Genomic DNA, 12,076 nt, shown 5'->3' on the forward strand with positions numbered 1-12,076 from the left:
TGGAGGAAAAAAAAAAAGAAAAAAAAAGAAAAAAAAAACCTTTTAATTCTAACGGACCAAACTGTGCCCAGGAATGTCTCCAAACAATGGAACCAAAAGAAACACGATAAAATTCTCCTGCTAAAGAAACCAAGAGTTTGTGCCAGCCCCAGTGCTTCTGAGGGTTAGGCCAAAAACAGCCCATTCCTGAGGCCAGCCCTGTCCCCACGCAGGGTTCTCAGCCCGAGAATAGGATTGTGGGTGGGTGAGGGAACTGTCCCCTCTTCCACCATGCTGGGAGCTCTTAGAAAAAGTCACTGGTGGGAGATCCCCTCCTCCTACCCCATGGAAACCCTCTGGGCACCATCCAGAAAGCCAGCGAGGACAGGACAGCCCCGATACCCTCCTGGCCTTTCAGCAAATGCTCCACTCCAGTCCACTCAGCGGGCTGCTCCCAGAGCCCAAGGTGGGGATTAAATAAAATATGCATGAGAGATATGAACTCAAATGCCCCACCGTCTCCACGATGCAAGTCACATAGCACAAGAAAAAAATGTAAGAGCCCTAGTGGCAAGCGCCGGCCCTCAGAAGACACGCTCAAACTCCGTCTGGTTGGTGGTGGCGGGATTGCGACTCTGGTTGGTGGACTGCTGGGTGATCTGGCTGCCCTTCCGGCGCGGTGGTGCCAGGTACTCGAACATGGACGTCAGGTGGGTGGAGAGCATGCCCTTGAGGTCAGAGGGCATGGGGTCGGACCAGAAGAAGTCATGGTTGAGGGCATCGTCGCTGTCGATGCGCTGGGCAGGGTCCAGCACCAGCAGCTTATCGATGAGGTCCAGTGCGTACGGGTCACGCACATAGGCCTTCAGCCTGTCCTTCACCTTCCGCTTCTGGCCCTTGACCAGCTCCAGCTTTTCATACAGCTCATAGTTGTCCACATTTGGCCACACCTGGGAGGGAGGGGGCGTTGACAGAGGATGAAGTCCGGCCAGGAGGTACGTGGCTTATCCCTTTGTTAAGGCCTAAAAGGACTAAAATACCTGCTCCACTTCGAGACTCCCAGACTACTACTGCAGAGAGAACTCGACCCCTCCCAAGAGAAGCAGTGCCCGCCACAGATTGGCACATACCACATGCCAGGCCCAACCCTGATATACGTCCCATTTCTGGTTCACAGAAGAGAAACCCAGCGCTGACTCAGTTGTTCTGCCCAAGGCCACAGAATGGCTGATGGAACCAAGACTGGCGCATAGCCTGTGTGGCTCTCAAGGGCAGGCCCTGTCACCAAACCAGCCTCCCTTCCAGAGAGGAGCGCTCCCTCCATTCCACTCCCCACTCCTCTGCCGGGGGACCGGGACCCCGTACCTCAGGGGTGATGGAGCCGCAGAGCTGACTGATGAGGGCGAGTTGGTGCTGCTCCGTGTTGCCCTGCATGATGGGGCTGCGGGTCCACATCTCTGCCATGATGCACCCAGCACCCCACAGGTCAATGGGGGGGCCGTAGTCCCGCTCCCCTGGGAAGAAGAGCGCACCAGGAGGGCCCCTTGAGCCCGGAGGCCTCCTGAGACTCAATGCCCCAGGGCCGGCAGCTCAAGAAGCCCTGGCAGTGGGGGGGCGGGGGCCAGGTAGATGCCTGGCCCTCACCCCCCTCGGCCCGCTCGGGAGTCCTCACCGAGCAACAGCTCCGGGGGCCGGTACCAGAGTGTCACCACACGGTTGGTGTAGCGGTTGGGCTGGCTGTTCTTAGCCAGGCTGAAGGCCCGGGCCAGCCCAAAGTCTGCCAGCTTCAGGACCCCGTCACGAGTGATAAGCACGTTAGCAGCCTTCATGTCCCTATGCAGGATCTGCAAGAAGGGCAAGAGTGGCTCCTTCAGTGATATCCACCCGGGAGTGGGAGCCAAGGCCAGCCCAAGCCTGGGTCCTCCTCCCAGCTCTCGCCCCCACCTTGTTCCTGTGGATATAGTAGAGGCCGTTAAGGAGCATCTGCATCACCCTCTTGATCTCAGACAGCGTGAACTTGACCAAAACATTGCTCAACAGCCCAGCAAGGTCATGCTCGCAGAAGTCGAACACCAGGTATATACTGCCCTTGCAGCGGTTATAGGGTGAAGCTGAGGCAGGAATACAAGGAAGAAAAAGTCAAGAAAGCCACACCCAACACACTTTCCCACAACCAGTTTCTTTCTTCCTGCTCCAACCCATGGGCACCCAAGCCCTCCAGAGCATCTGTCTGTTCCTTCCTTCACTGGTCAAATATTTTCTGAGTGCCTCTTCTGGGCCAGGGCAGACCCCGAGGAAGCACCAGCTACGATGAAAGAGGACCAGAGAAAGCAGTCACCATGGGTCCATCTGAGTTAAGAGGAGGCAGTTTAGGTGGGTCTAGTTCCAACTTTACGAACAAAACCTTAGGCTACAAGTGTCATCTCCTCATAAGATCCAAACAACTTACCTTTGGTTCGACAAATCTCAATCAAGTTGACCACATTCTCATGTTTTAGAAGTTGAAGGATCTTGATCTCCCGCAAGGCGGTAATGGGGAACTGGGTGGGAGAGAGGGGAAAGTGGTCAAGAGTGAGCGCAGTACAGAGCCCAGCCCTGGGGTCTATATTGAGAGGCAAGTTGGGAGACAGAGCAAGATCATGGGCTCTGAAACCAGCTGTCTCAGAAGCTCTGCCTGTAAAATGGATATAGTAGGAGCATGCACACTTCAAGGAGATAATTTGAGACAACAAACTGAAACAGCAATACTTTGCTATTAGCCACTAAATGCTCGGCGGTTTCAGCCTTCAAACTTCAGCTCTATGGCTGTTTCGTTGGCAACAAACATGACGATTCAAAAATGTCCTCGCTAAAGCACATCAGGAAAAGGAAGGTTTATGGGACGTTGTACTTGAGCTAAGATGGGGTGGAGGGACCGCTCCTTTTAAACACATTAAATAACTGAGTATTAGTCACTTTTCAAAAATTTGCATGCATATGTATCTTTCTTTAACATTAAGCAAAATTTAACACTAAAAAAAGGTGTTTAAAGGCTTCCTAACTTCGTGAACTAAAGTGCACACGATGCATGCATCAACTCCCCCTCCCGGTCTCACCCATAACTGCCTAAGAATGAAGCATTTAGTTTTAGGGTGGAGGCCAAATTCCCTGGAAATTTCTGAACTACTACGAAAAAAATTAAATCTCAACCTGAGACTCCTAGAAGCAGCAGGGTGGAAAACCGACCCGGGGTCCTGGGCAGTTAGACGGCTGGCCCGCACGCCCGATCCGTACTCACCCCCTCCTTCTCGTTTTCCATCAGCACCTTCTTCAGAGCCACCTTCTGGCCGGTCTTGCGGTGCCTGGCCTTAAACACCTCCCTGCAGGCGGAAAGGGAGACCCGAGAGCTCATCAGGCGATTTCCGCAGGGCCCGCCCCTCCCCCACTACCGGAGGAGGGGCAGCAGCAAAAAGATTCCCGGGCGGGGCTGGGGTAAGTACCCAGGGCACGCGGCTACCCCGCCACCCGGCACCCTGTCTCGTTCGGAGCTTCTGCTTCCTTCTCTCAGTCCCTTCTCCTCACTTGGGCGTCTCTTGGAGAGATCCCGTTCCCCTCACGGGCGCCTCTCTGCAGCCCCTCCCCGCCCCCACCACCGGCCTCAGGCTCCTCCCCACCAGCCGGCTCCTTCAGGCCGGGGCGGGGTGCGGCGCGGCCTAAAGACCAGTGGGCAAGCCCGGGGACAGACGGTTTCTCTACCAACTCGGGCGGGGCCCGGGGCATCCCGACGTCCGCCCTAGGGGTGCAGGCCCACGGCTCCCGGCCCCGAGGGGCCCAGCCTTACCCGAAGGTGCCTTGGCCGATCTTGGCGAGCTTCTCGTATTTGGAAACTTCATCACAAAAGGGGCACTCCACCGAGTCGTACTGCTTTGCCATGGCCGCCTCCAACGCGCCGCCGCCGCCCCCAGCCGCTGCTGCTGCCGCTCCCGCTCCGGGTCCCGCCGCCGCCGCGCTCCAGGCCCCTCCGCGGCCGCGCCACTTCCGCCTCCACGGCCACTTCCGGCCTCGCGGCGCCGACCCCGCCTCTTCCGCCCGCCGCCCGCCGCCAGGCCCCCTGGGACTTGTAGTTCCCGAGAGGCCAGGGGGAGCCGGAGCTGCAGAGGCGCCTCCGCCGCCGCCGCTGCCCCCGCCTCCGCCGCCGCCACTACTGGCGGCGGCCCCGATCGGGGGCGCGGGGAGCCGGGGCGCCGGAGCTGGGGCTCGGGGTGGCGCGTCCCGCTGCATGGGCCCGGGCCGCCGCTGCTGCCGAAGCTGCTGCCGCTCTGGCGCCCGATCCGGGGCCAGCCGCAGTGCCCTGCTCCTCCTCCTCCGACGGCGCCGCCTCCGCCGGGCTGCGCGGGGCGGCGGGCGGGGGGGCAGCCCCCGAGCCGCGGCCTGGGGGCTCCCTGGCCGGGCCCGGGCCCGGGGCGGCCGGGCGAGGGGGCGAGACGGGAAGAGCCGACTAGGAGACGGCCCGAGAGCCCGGGAGGGGGCGCGTTATAAAGGGGGAGGTGCCCGGCCTCGCCTTCCCCTCCTCCTCCGCCCGCCCCCGCCCTCCTCCCTCCCACCCTCCGCGGCCGCACCTGCCGCCGCCGCCACCGCCCGCCCGCCCGCCCGCTCGCTGTCCGCCGGCCGCCCTCGGCGCGTCACCGCCCGCGGCCCCTCCTCCGCCTTCGGAGGTGGGGCCCCGCGCTCGGCACCTGGCTGCGGGCGCCCAGCCGCGTGCCTCAGTTTACCCCCACATGCCGGCTGCCGCGGAGAGCCCCTTCCTCCCCGGCTCGGAGTGCCCCCCCAAGAGGCGAAGGCGGGAGGCGCGGAGGGAGCGTCCTCCGGCCCTGGGAGGAGAAAACGGCCCCCGCCTCCGCCTCCCCCGGTCCCCGCCACCCTCCGTTGACATGGCAACCGACGGCCGCCAGGGGGCGCGGCGGCACTGGAGGCGACGAGCAAGCAACGCCCGGGCCTTCTATCGCTGGAGCCTGGCTCTCCAGGAGGCAGGGATGGGACCCGCAGGACTCGCGCCTTCGCCGAGTCGCGCCAGAGCTGATCAGGCCCCGGGTCAATAATCGCAAAAAACAGCTACCATTTTCTCAGCACTCTTTGTGTGCTCAGGAAGTGCTGGGCGTTCCCGCCGAATCCTGAATCAACAGCCCCATAGTCAGGATCACTAACCCATTTTGCAGAAGAGGACATTGAGGCTCAGAGGTGAGGTCATTTGCCCAAGGTCACACGGCGACAAAGCTGGGTGTCTGACTGTGAAGGGGATTCTCTTGACTCAGGCTATCCGTGGTTGGGCCAGGAGGAGAGCACTGGGGAGGCTTGCTGTCCTTATGCAGGCGGGAGCTCACCACTCACCCCCCCATCTCCCTCCCCCATCGCGCCCATCCCTTCGCCTGCATCTTCCTGGCTCCAGCGGCCCCCAGATTCCCCCTCCAGCTCTGCCCAAGGACAGCCTCCGGCAAAGCCGTCTTTTCTGCCTCCTTTGCCCCGCTTCAATCTGCCCCCTCCTCTCCAGCCCTCTGCGGGTGGATCCTGAGACCTGGCCCCCCAGTCTGGCCTCTCTGTCCCCGAAGAACCTGAATGTGACATTGGAAGCTCTTTCCAGTTCACACCCCACCTCCCAGGCTGTGGCCATGCAAATCTCTCTACTGTCTCCCTAAGCCTTCCTGCGTTCAGGGCGGTTCTCCCCTGATTCCACACTCCCCTAGACTCTGGATGCCCTCTCTTCCTGCAAGAAGCCCTTGGGGTGGGCGCGGTGGCTCACGCCTGTAATCCCAGCACTTTGGGAGGCCGAGGCAGGCAGATCACAAGGTCAGGAGTTCGAGACCAGCCTGGCCAATATGTTGAAACCCCATCTCTACTAAAAATACAAAACTTAGCCGGGCGTGGTGTTGGGTGCCTGTAGTCCCAGCTACTCAGGAGGCTGAAGCAGGAGAATCGCCTGAACCCAGGAGGTGGAGGTTGCAGTAAGCCGAGGTCTTGCCACTGCACTCCAGCCTGGTGACAGAGTGAGACTCCGTCTCAAAAAAAAACCCTCGGGGTGGCTCCCAGCTCTCACCCCACACTGCTTAGCCTCAAAGCCTCCTAGGAGGAGGCTGGAATGGCTTTGATGACCTTGATGTCACAAGAGGTCCTGTTCTGGGTAAGGGCATTACCAGGGAGGGGCTGGAAAGTCAGGCTGAGGAGGAAGGAGCCTCTCCTCCTGAGAGTAGTGTAGAACCAGAGAGGGGTTTAGGCAGGGAGAGAAGTAGGGTCAGGTTCATGGGTACACTGTTAGAAGCAGGAGGCTGTTAGCTAAATTGGAGGTGGGGGCCGGGCGTGGTGGCTCAAGCCTGTAATCCCAGCACTTTGGGAGGCCGAGACGGGTGGATCACGAGGTCAGGAGATTGAGACCATCCTGGCTAACACGGTGAAAACCCGTCTCTACTAAAAAATACAAAAAACTAGCCAGGCGAGGTGGCGGGCGCCTGTAGTCTCAGCTACTCGGGAGGCTGAGGCAGGAGAATGGCGTGAACCCGGAAGGCAGAGCTTGCAGTGAGCCGAGATCGCACCACTGCACTCCAGCCTGGGCGACAGAGCGAGACTCCGTCTCAAAAAAAAAAATAAATAAATAAATAAATAAATTGGAGGTGGGGAGGATAAGGAGAAAACCATAAAAATTTTAGTAATGACAATTTATTGATGGAAAATAAATGGTCCCAGCCCTACTTACCACTTTATAAGAATTATCTCGGTTGCCACTCAACCATATGGGTACTGTTGTCACCTCCATCGTACACATCAGGATCCTGAGACTCACAGGTGACATCACTTGGCCTGGGTCAAACAGCTGGTCAGTGACCATACTGGTATTTGAACCAGGTCAGTCTGGCACAAACCCCAGCACTTCCCCATCTCAGGGCCCTGCCCATGTGGCCTAGGGGTGGAGCCACGGCATTGCTGGGGCACGGCACCACTGGTCTGAGCAGTAGCGCAGTGGGTCGGGATCTATGGTGGGTTTGTGTGGCCTCCACTATCCGACTACAGCTCAAGCCAGGGCCTGCTGTTTCCCATGAGCCCTCCCTAAGTCACATCCTGTGGGCAGAGGCCCTAGCAGAAGTTCCGGTGGAGTTGTCACCTACACCCCACCATCCCTGGTCTGAACCCCAACATCCGCCTGTCACTTCCCCTTGGGGCCTCAGGGCCTCAGTCCCCACTGTAGGATGCAGGCAGGCAAGAGAGGCAGGGAAGACCGGATGCCTGTCACAAGGCTACCCAGGCTGCCCAGGTCCGGGGCCCCAGATCACCAAGCTGGCAAAACCCAGGCACAAGTAAGAAGAAACGAGTGATTTCTCACTGGAAACGTTTCCTGCTTCCCAGGGATCGGCTAAACTGGCAAGGCTGGGCTGGGCATGTGGCCAGTCCTTGGTAGATGTCTGCCCCGAGAGAGCTGCTGGTCCTGCTGCCATTTTAACAGAGAAGGTGAGGGCAGCACAGTAAAGGGAGGAGCTGGACAGCTGTCTGACCCCAGCCTGGATCCCCTGTTTTCCTCTGAGCAGAGACAGACGGGAAGCATGGGAGGGAAGGAGAAGATGGAGTCATGAAATGGGCTGCTCTTGGTTGCTGGTGCATCTGAAGAGACAGTGGGTCAACTGCATAGCAGGGGCACAGGACAGAGAACAGCCATGTGATACCCACAGCCCTCTAAAATCACAGAAGTTGCCTCCTCCTCCGAAAGGCTCACACCTGTAATCCCACCACTTTTGGAGGAGGAGGCAGGTGAATCACCTGAGGTCAGGAGTTCGAGACCAGCCTGGCCAACATGGTAAAACCCTGTCTCCACTAAAAATAGGAAAATTAGCTGGGTGTGATGGCACGCACCTGTAATCCCAGCTACTCAGGAGGCTGAGGCAGGAGAATCACTCGAACCTGGGAGGTGGGAGTTGCAGTGAGCCAGGATTGTGCCACTGCACTCCAGTCTGGGCATCAGAGTGAGACTCCATCTCAAAAAAATTAAAAAAAAAAAAATTGGCTAGGCGTGGTAGCTCATGCCTGTAATCCCTACACTTTGGGAGGCTGAGGCAGGTGGATCACCTGAGGTCAAGAGTTCAAGACCAATCTGGCCAACACGATGAAACCCTGTCTCTAATAAAAATACAGAAAAGAAAATTAACCGGGCATGGTGGCACCTGTGATCCCAGCTACCCAGGAGGCCAAAGGCAAGAGAATCACTTGAGCCCAGGATGGGGAAGTTGCAGTGAGCTGAGATTGGGTGACTGCACTCCAGCCGGGGCAACAAGAGCGAAACTCCGTTTCCAATCAATCAATCGATCACAGAAGTTCTGCCCACACTAGCCAGGAACTGACTCAGTGCCTGGCCTGGGGCTGACTTACGTTGTCTCCCTGAAACTCTCCAGCACCCCTATTAGGAGGTTGCTATTACTAGACCCAAGTTACAAAAGGGGAAATTGAGGCCCAGATTGGTGTAGCCTGCCCCAGGCTCCATAGTCAGGAAGCTATGAAGCTGGGATTCAAAGCCAGGTCTCTTTACTCTTAAAGCCCAGGGTCATTTGCCATCAGCCCACACTGTCCCCAGTGTCAGATCAGCTGAGGGGGAAGCATGATCCAGTCCTCATATGGAAGGGGCCCTGGCCTCTCTCAGAAGGCTTCAGGTCTGTTTGGAATATGCAAATAAGGACACAAGTGAATTAAATCAAAATTATACCCTTGCTATAAATATTTTATTTCACTGCCATGAGATCACGTAAGGGATGTTATATTCTGTTTTACTGATGGGGGAAAAAAAAGAGAGAGGCTCAGAGAGGTGACATGACTTGCCCAAGGTCATGGAGGTGGGGACTGAATCCAGAATTGCATGGGTCTGATGCCTTTGACGATGAAGTTTAAGGTCTCCAACTCTTCATGGTACCTGCCCTGTCCGTGAGCCTGTCTTCTCTGTCCTCTCCATAGGCCCCCACCACACTGTCCCTGCTTGAGTCACAGACTGAGGAAGAGGGGCAAGGATAGGGGACAGAAGTGAGAGCAGGGGGCTGGGTGCCACGGCTCACGCCTGGAATCCCAACACTTTGGGAGGCTGAGGCTGGAGGATCACCTGAGATCAGGAGTTCGAGACCAGCCTGACCAACATAGTGAAACCCCGCCTCTACTAAAAAATAAATAAATAAATAAATAGCCGGGCATGGTGGGGCGCGCCTGTAATCTCAGCTACTAGGGAGGTCGAGGCAGGAGAATTCCTTAAACCCAGAAGGTGGAGGTTGTGGTGCTAAGATAGCACCACTGAACTCTAGCCTGGAGCTTCTTTTTTTTTTTTAATTGAGATGGAGTCTCGCTCTGTCCCTCAGGCTGGAGTGCAGTGGCGCGATCTTGGTTCACGGCCAGCTCCGCCTCCCGGGTTCACGCCATTCTCCTGCCTCAGCCTTCCCAATAGCTGGGACTACAGGCGCCCGCCACCACGTCCCGCTAATTTTTTTTGTATTTTTAGTAGAGACGGGGTTTCACTGTGTTAGCCGGGATGATCTCAATCTCCTGACCTCGTGATCTGCCTGACTCGGCCTCCCAAAGTGCTGGGATTACAGGCGTGAGCCACCGCGCCCGGCCAGACCTTTTTTTTTTTTTAAGTTTCTGTCTGTAGTTTTTTTAAGACTCTGTCAAAAAAAAAAGAAAGAAAGAAATGAATTCAGGGATCCTAGGGCCCTATAGCCTCAAGTCAACCTGGAGGGATCCCAAGGAGGTAAAAGCCTGAGGCGGGTGGGGCCAGCCTGAGCAAAAGGCCTGGAGGACGCAAAGCACTCAGGGATGTTCAGGGCAGGACAAGCTGAAGAGCTACCGCAGGACAGCCACCCGCCGGCAGGTCCTCGGCTGCACTCCTAACGGCCACTCCAGGCAGCACAAAGGGGGCTCTGAGCTCAGCGGAGCCACCACACTGAGCCCTATTCATTCTCCTAGGGGTGCCAGAAACTGCCCTGGCGCCCGGGCCAAGAGCAGACGGGCCCCAGCACTGACGAGGTGCCTCTGCCGCAGCAACACAGCATCTCTGTGGTTGGGATTCCCAGGTCTCATGCCTTGTGCATGCCTGTCAGGATTCCCTGTCCTGTGCCAATCTGCCCCTTATCTGTGCCTATCTCTCAGCAGCCACAGCCAGGGCTCGCGGAGGCTGGACCTGCGTTTGCCTCTCTCACCCTCCCAACAACCCAAGGAAGTGGGGGCTGCGGTGGGTGCATTTCACAGATGAGGAAACTGTGGCCCAGAGAGGCAAAGTGTCTTGTGTGGGATCACATAGCAAGTCAGGAGCAGGCCTGGCCAGGAAGCAGCATAGCCTTGGCAGCTAACCCAAGTCACACTGCAACCCCCTCCCAGGAGAGAAGCTGGGGACTTACCTTCTATCTTCCGCTAGGGGATACCAGCCGGGGAGTTAGGACACTTGGTTGTCGGTCTGTCCATTGTCTGCCTCTGCTTTTTTGTGTGTGTGTTTTGAGACGGAGTCTTGCTCTGTCGCCCAGACTGGAGTGCAGTGGCACGATCTCGGCTCACTGCAACCTCTGCCTCTCTGGTTCAAGCAATTCTCCTGCCTCAGCCTCCCAAGTAGCTGGGATTACAGGCGCCCGCCACCATGCCCAGCTAATTTTTGTATTTTTAGCACAGACAGGGTTTCACTATGTTGATCAGGCTGGTCTCGAACCCCTGACCTCGTGATCCACCCACCTGGGCCTCCCAAAGTGCTGGGATTACAGGTGCAAGCCACTGCGCCTGGCCTTTTTTTTTTTTTTTTTTTTTTTTTGAGATAGGGTCTCCCTCTGTCACCAGGCTGGGGTGCAGTGGTGCGATCTTGGCTCACTGCAACTTTTGCCTCCCTGGTTCAAGCAATTCTCCTGCCTCAGCCTCCCGAGTAGCTGGGGATACAGGTGCGCACCACCACACCCGGCTAATTTTTTAAAATGTATTTTTAATAGAGACGAGGTTTCACTATGTTGGCCAGGCTGTGCTCGAACCCCTGACCTCAGGTGATCCACCCGCCTCCGCCTCCCAAGATGCTGGGATGGTAGGTGTGAGCCACCATGCCCGCCCTGGGGCTGTTACTGTTAATGGAGGATGCAGGAAGTGCCCTATCAGATGGCAGTGGACTCCTCTCACAGCCCGGGTTGCCATCCTGGGGTCCAAGATAAAATACTGAAACCCCTGCAGGTTGGCTGCATACCTCCCACTTCTCCCCATTCTAGAAATCAGGTGACTGAAGCTTCGGAGGTGGAAGTAGCTGGGATTGGAAGCCCTGGGTCTTGGGCCCCGCCCCAAGCCCCAGCAGCTGCTGACACCCTTTGCAGATGTTCAGGATGACCATGGAGGGGAGGTTGCATTTCCTCATCTTGGTCTGCCCACCTGAGCCTGCACACACGGTAAGTTTGTAGTGTGGAAAGGCACCAGCCCATGGGTTAAGGGGCCTAGAAGGGAGAGTTGTGACCCAGTCTGGGCCAGCAACCAGCTGTGTTACGTGGGGGAATCCCTCTGCCTCTCTGTGCCCGGTTTCACCATCTCTGTCCAGTGGGTACAGTGGACCACATGATGACATCTCCCTGATAGCTTGGAAAGCGGTGACTGTGCTTTGGTAGGCACCGATTCTGTGCCAGGCCCTACACCAACGGCTGAAGCTGGTGAAGTGAGCACCGCAAGTACCCCCGGTTCACAGGGAGGACATCACACCGTGGCAAAATGGCCAGCCAAGGGTGGAACTTGGGTCTGGGTGGCCCAGAGTCCACAGGCCTGATCACAGCTCTCTCCAATCTGCGGCTGCCAGTCCCTCTCCTGGGTAGAGAGGCTGAGAAGCAACTGCCCTGCACACAGGCCTGACTCCCCTCACCTTCCCAGCCCGACGGCCAGGCCCCCTGACAGCTGTTGGCAGGTCCCCAGCGGCCCCCAGCCCACTGGGCTCTGTTCCCAGAGCCTGCGGCCTGCTCCTTAGACCTTCCAGGTCCCACGGGCTTGCGGTCTGCCCCCTGCCCCTGCTGCTGAGGCCAAGGAGGCGGCCCACAGGGGCTGGGGCTAGGAGAGGCCCCAGCCCCCGCCCCCTGCGGAGAGGGTGGGGAGGGTGGAG

General features: G+C 57.8%; 1 protein-coding gene across 1 annotated transcript; it reads right to left on the minus strand.

Moving 5' to 3' along the window:
* Window positions 1-4,006, minus strand: CDK9 (cyclin dependent kinase 9). Its single transcript, XM_005582159.4, has 7 exons — window positions 3,800-4,006; window positions 3,257-3,338; window positions 2,429-2,519; window positions 1,924-2,090; window positions 1,652-1,823; window positions 1,345-1,493; window positions 1-929 (listed from the first exon to the last, which is right to left on the minus strand). The coding sequence occupies exons 1-7, from the start codon at window positions 3,889-3,891 to the stop codon at window positions 564-566; spliced, it is 1,119 nt and encodes a 372-aa protein (XP_005582216.1). The 5' UTR covers window positions 3,892-4,006; the 3' UTR covers window positions 1-563.
* Between the last annotated feature and the right edge of the window lie 8,070 nt (window positions 4,007-12,076).

The sequence above is a fragment of the Macaca fascicularis genome, chromosome 15 (genome assembly GCF_037993035.2).
Source record: "Macaca fascicularis isolate 582-1 chromosome 15, T2T-MFA8v1.1".
NCBI classification, from domain to species: domain Eukaryota; kingdom Metazoa; phylum Chordata; class Mammalia; order Primates; family Cercopithecidae; genus Macaca; species Macaca fascicularis.

What these genes read in the sequence shown, in the direction of transcription:
- CDK9 (XM_005582159.4), bottom strand. Translation starts at nt 3,891, where the DNA reads ATGGCAAAGCAGTACGACTCGGTGGAGTGCCCCTTTTGTGATGAAGTT. An exon ending in ATCGGCCAAGGCACCTTCGG is followed by an intron (nt 3,339 to 3,799) that starts GTAAGGCTGGGC and finishes TTCCGCCTGCAG; the next exon opens with GGAGGTGTTTAAGGCCAGGC. An exon ending in TGAGATTTGTCGAACCAAAG is followed by an intron (nt 2,091 to 2,428) that starts GTAAGTTGTTTG and finishes TTCCTGCCTCAG; the next exon opens with CTTCACCCTATAACCGCTGC.